The 5,000-nt window shown below is 48.4% G+C and overlaps 1 protein-coding gene across 1 annotated transcript in view; it reads left to right on the top strand.

Moving 5' to 3' along the window:
* LOC126981976 (uncharacterized) overlaps nucleotides 1-5,000 on the top strand; it is a 14,956-nt gene that overhangs the window by 6,998 nt on the left and 2,958 nt on the right. The window contains exons 5-8 of the mRNA XM_050833724.1: nucleotides 307-420; nucleotides 769-954; nucleotides 1,294-1,599; nucleotides 4,909-5,000. The exon at nucleotides 4,909-5,000 is cut by the window's right edge and continues 34 nt beyond it. Of these exons, the coding sequence (XP_050689681.1) occupies nucleotides 307-420; nucleotides 769-954; nucleotides 1,294-1,599; nucleotides 4,909-5,000 (698 nt within the window). The remainder of the gene's footprint in view (nucleotides 1-306; nucleotides 421-768; nucleotides 955-1,293; nucleotides 1,600-4,908) is intronic.

The raw sequence follows: 5,000 nt of genomic DNA, 5'->3' as shown, positions 1-5,000 counted from the left end.
GTGTTAGTGTATGGGAATGACGCTCTCTCTCTCTCTCTCTCTCTCTCTCTCTCTCTCTCTCTCTCTCTCTCTCTCTCTCTCTCTCTCTCTCTCTCTCTCTCTCTCTCTCTCTCTCTCTCTCTCTCTCTCTCTCTCTCTCTCTCTCTCTCTCTCTCTCTCTCTCTCTCTCTCTCTCTCTCTCTCTCTATCTCTCTCTCTCTCTCTCTCTCTCTCTCTCTCTCTCTCTCTCTCTCTCTCTCTCTCTCTCTCTCTCTCTCTCTCTCTCTCTCTCTCTCTCTCTCTCTCTCTCTCTCTCTCTCTTTCCAGCGGCCTCATCAAGAACAAAACCCTGGACTTCTTCAGCCGCACGTTGCCCATTCTGAAGGAGGACAAGACACTGCCCAAAGTTGCCAAGATGCGGAGCGAGAATGTCCCCTTAAGGTATGTGGTTGAGGGGGTGGGGGTGGTCTGTTCACGTGCTAGACTCGTGGTTGTTGTTGGTATATCAGAGTCCTTACGTTCTTATGTACTTATGAGTGTGTGTGTGTGTGTGTGTGTGTGTGTGTGAGAGAGAGAGAGAGAGAGAGAGAGAGAGAGAGAGAGAGAGAGAGAGAGAGAGAGAGAGAGAGAGAGAGAGAGAGAGAGAGAGAGAGAGAGAGAGAGAGAGAGAGAGAGAGAGAGAGAACCGAAAGACCAAGAAAGAAAGAGTTCATAGTCACACCTGTAATAACAATAACAACAACAACAACAACAACAACAACACTCACGCCTCGACCAATCACGTTGCAGAGATCAGTTTCGGGTCATCCGCCGACCAATCAGATCCACGGGTTCTGCCCTGCAAGGAAAAGAGAAGAAGAATGAGAAGAAGAAGGAAGAGGAGGAGGAGAGGAAGGAAGTGGAGGAGGAGGAGGTGGAAGGAAGAGGGTTGAGAGGAAGGGAAGGAAGATCCTTTTGTGACAAGAACTTGGGCTTGTAAGTAATAGTAGTAGTAGTAGTAGTAGTAGTAGTAGTAGTAGTAGTAGTAGTAGTAGTAGTAGTAGAAGTAGTAATAGTAGTAGTAGTAGTAGTAGTAGTAGTAGTAGTAGTAGTAGTAGTAGTAGTAGTAGTAGTAGTAGTAGTAGTAGTAGTAGTAGTAGTAGTAGTAGTAGTAGTAGTAGTAGTAGTAGTTGTAGTAGTAGTAGGAGTAGTAGCATTAGAAACAGTAGTAATAATTAGAGAAACAACAACAATAATAACCAATAATGATAACAACAACAACCTTAACTAACTACCCCCCCCTCCCCTCTCCCATCTCCCCCGCCCCTCTAACAGATTATGCCTCCTCTACAACACGATGTCCGGGAAAGGCGACAGCGGCGGCGGTGGCAGCGGCAGCGGCACAGCCCAGAACAGGGACGACTACAACTCCCTGAACAGCCTGCGGGGGGGCGGCGGCGGCGGCGCTGGGGGAGGAGGCGGCCTGGGCGGTGGTTCAGCGCAGCCCCTCACTCCCTGCCCGTCAGCCGTGGAGTACATCACGCCCGTCTTCGCCAGGAATTACCAGGGCGTGTGGCGATACGTGGTGCAGATCCCCTACGAAGGATATTTCACGCAGACCGTCGAGGTGACCCAGTGCCTGTGAGTGTGTGTGGGGTGGAGTGGGGAAGAGGTGGAGAGGAGAAAAGAAAGGAGTGGAGAGAAGGAAAAACAATGGAAGGGAAGGGGAAGGGAAGAGAATGGAAGATAAGAGAGAAGAGGACAAGGGAGGAGAAGGGAATGGAAAGAAAAGGGAACGGAAGATATGGAAAGGGAAGGGAGGAAAGGGGGAAGAGATTGAGAAGGAAGGGGAGGGGTGGGGAGGGATGAGAGGGAGGGGTTGGAGGAAGGGAGGGAGAGAGCAGGGTATGTTACGTGTGTGTGTGTGTGTGTGTGTGTGTGTGTGAGAGAGAGAGAGAGAGAGAGAGAGAGAGAGAGAGAGAGAGAGAGAGAGAGAGAGAGAGAGAGAGAGAGAGAGAGAGAGAGAGAGAGAGAGAGGGAAGGAGAGGAAGAGAGTGTGATATCAAAACGTCAGAATCGGTACAGAGGAGGATGACAAAGATGATTCACGAGTTACGAAACTTGCCACATGAGGAAAGACTTAAACAATTAAACTTGTATCCTCTAGAAAGGCGGAGGGTGCGAGGAGACTTGGAGTTCATAAATGGCTGAAGGGCTTTAAAAAGGGGGTGAGGGGGATATTAATAAGGTTCTAATGGTAAGAGAACCGAGTAGGACACGTAGTAATGGGTTTAAACTGGATAAATTCAGATTCAACGGACATATATAGGCAAAAACTGGTGGTAGATGAATGGAAAAGGCTTGGTAGTCATGTTGTGAGTGCCAATACGATAGGCACATTAAAAAATAGATTTTACATAAATTCATGGATGTTAGGTGGGGTTGGGTTCAAAGGAGTTGCCTTGTATAGACCCACCGGCCTCTGGCAGACTCCTTACGTTCTTATGTTCTTATGAGGAAGAGAGGGAGCAGGGATGGAGTATTCGTATTCGGTATTGGTATTCTATACATCTGAATACCATATTTGGGTGTATTCGTATTCGAATAATTATTGCTGTAAATCAAAGCATTCTCATTTGTATTCGAATACAAGGGAAAAGTATTCGTACTCTGCGACTATTGACGACTTCTTCAAAATATATTATTATAAATAACAGCCGTTGTTCCTCACAAGTTGTAAGGTAAACGTGATATCCTGTAGCGGGTACTGGCACCAGTCACAAATCATTGTTCAAAAGCTCATTTTTCCGTTCAAAACTTTAGAACAGTGCTGCACCCACTTGCGGCTAGAAGGTATTTTTCAATGAAAAGTATTCATCAACGTATTCATGAATACTTTCAATAAGTATTCGTATTTGTATTAGAATTGAAACCATTTCAGTGTATTCGAATTCCTATTCGTATTCGTTTGAATTTGAAGTATTCGTAATCGTGTTCGAATACACAACTCTTGTATGCATTCCAGCCCTGAGAGGGAGAGGCTGTTTGGAGTTGTAGTGGAAGTAGCAGTAGCAGGAGGTTGTGGGAAGAGTAGCTTTAGGAGGTTGGTGAGTCTCGTGGTGATAGTGTGATGTGGGTGATGCGCGTGTGTGTGTGTGTGTGTGTGTGTGTGTGTGCATCCTATCCTTTCCTTCCCTTCTTGCTTTCCCATCCATTCCTTTCCCTCTCCTTCTCCTCCTCCTCATCTCTTCCCTACCTCTTCTCTTCTCCCCATTCCTTCCTTTTTCTTCCCTTCCCTTCCCTTGTCTTTCCTTCCCTTCCCTTTCCTTTTCCTCCCTTCCCTTCCCTTGCTGAGGCGAGACCCACTCATGGCTCTAGGGATCTGGTCACCGCCTCCTCCGTAACATTGATCACTGTCCCTTTTATCCCATCACGCTACGATGAGCATTCTGTCGTGTAAACACTGGCTATAGAAGCACCGATACGCCCCTACATTCACTTCACTGGCCGAGTACACCTGGGTTGGTAGTCTAAGACGCTTCCACCTTTCATGTCAACGATTTCCAAAGGCCGAAAAGGAGACTGATCGGGTTTTCATGAGTGCTTTTTCACGTTCATGGTACACAAGAAGGCTAAAACTACCACCGGGGTCATTAAACTACCCCTGGAAATGCCCAAAACTCCTACGAAAGCCTTCTCAAATATATGAAGTTGTGAACATGGTCCCAGGTGATTACTATTTCCCACATTACATTAATTGACGTAACATTTCCTCTCATTAGTCACCCGATTATTATTCTCTGCATTACTCTCATCACCCATCGTCCGTGTAGCCTTCATGTCCTAAACACCAACATTGATCTCTGACGCTTTTCACGGCCCCCCGCCATCCCCTCACGCCTCGTCCACACACTTCACCACTCCAAACCACCTCGCACCACCGCGCTTCACTTGCAGTACATTACTTTACCACATTCATGAAAACATATTGCACTGTACCACACATATCTTCATTACCACAAATATGGCGGCTACACCCTCCCTTCCCTTCCCTTCCCTTCCTTTTCCAGCCCTCTCCTCCTCCTCATCCCTTTCCTTTCTCTCTCCTCCCAATCCCTTCAGTTTCCTTTCCCTTCCTTCCTTTTCCATCCGTTCCCTTCCATTTCCTTTCCTCCCCTTCCCTTCTCCTTTCCTTTCCCTCCATCTTCCAACCCTCTCCTCCCTTCCCTTCCCTTTCCTGCCAGCTTTGGCTGGAGGGATGGGGGGGTGGGGAGGAGCCTTCGCCTTTGCTGTCCTTCATCTTCCACCTTTGATTAGATAGTTAGTGTAGCTTGTCACAAACAACCTCGTAAGGACCAGCAGGTCTGCTGTTGTTTGTTCTTCCTTTGTGTTCCTTTGTGTTCCTTTCCTTTCCTTCCTTTCCCTTCTCTTCCCTCTATCTTCCAACCCTTTCCTCCCTTCCCTTCCCTTTCTTTCCCTTTCCTTCCCTTCCTTTCCTTTCCCTCCATCTTCCAACCCTCTCCTCCCTTCCGTTCCCTTTCCTTTCCTTCCTTTCCCTTCCCTTCCCTCTATCTTCCAACCCTTTCCTCCCTTCCCTTCCCTTTCTTTCCCTTTCCTTCCCTTCCTTTCCCTTCCCTTCCCTCCATTTCCAACCCTCTCCTCCCTTCCCTTCCCTTTCCTTTCCTTCGTTTCCCTTCCCTTCCCTTCCCTCCATCTTCCAACCCTTTCTTCCCTTCCCTTCCCTTTCTTTCCCTTTCCTTCCCTTCCTTTCCCTTCCCTTCCCTCCATTTCCAACCCTCTCCTCCCTTCCCTTCCCTTCCCTTCCCTTCCCTTCCCCTTGTCCTTCCCTCCATCTTCCAACCCTCTCCTCCCTCCCCTTTCCTTTCCAATCCTTTCCTCTCCCCCCCTCCCTCCCCGGTCCCTCACCCCGGCTCACCTGGTCACCCGTAGGTCAAGCCAGTGTCACTACATGTCCGGGTCGTGTCTGGCTTCCCCGCGCTGGGTGTCGCTCCTGGTGGCGGAAGTTTACTACCCCGACGCCC

Source organism: Eriocheir sinensis, chromosome 49 (assembly GCF_024679095.1).
Source record: "Eriocheir sinensis breed Jianghai 21 chromosome 49, ASM2467909v1, whole genome shotgun sequence".
Lineage (NCBI taxonomy): Eukaryota > Metazoa > Arthropoda > Malacostraca > Decapoda > Varunidae > Eriocheir > Eriocheir sinensis.
Note: the sequence above shows the minus strand (reverse complement) of the source record. Positions and strands in the feature narration are given on the sequence as shown.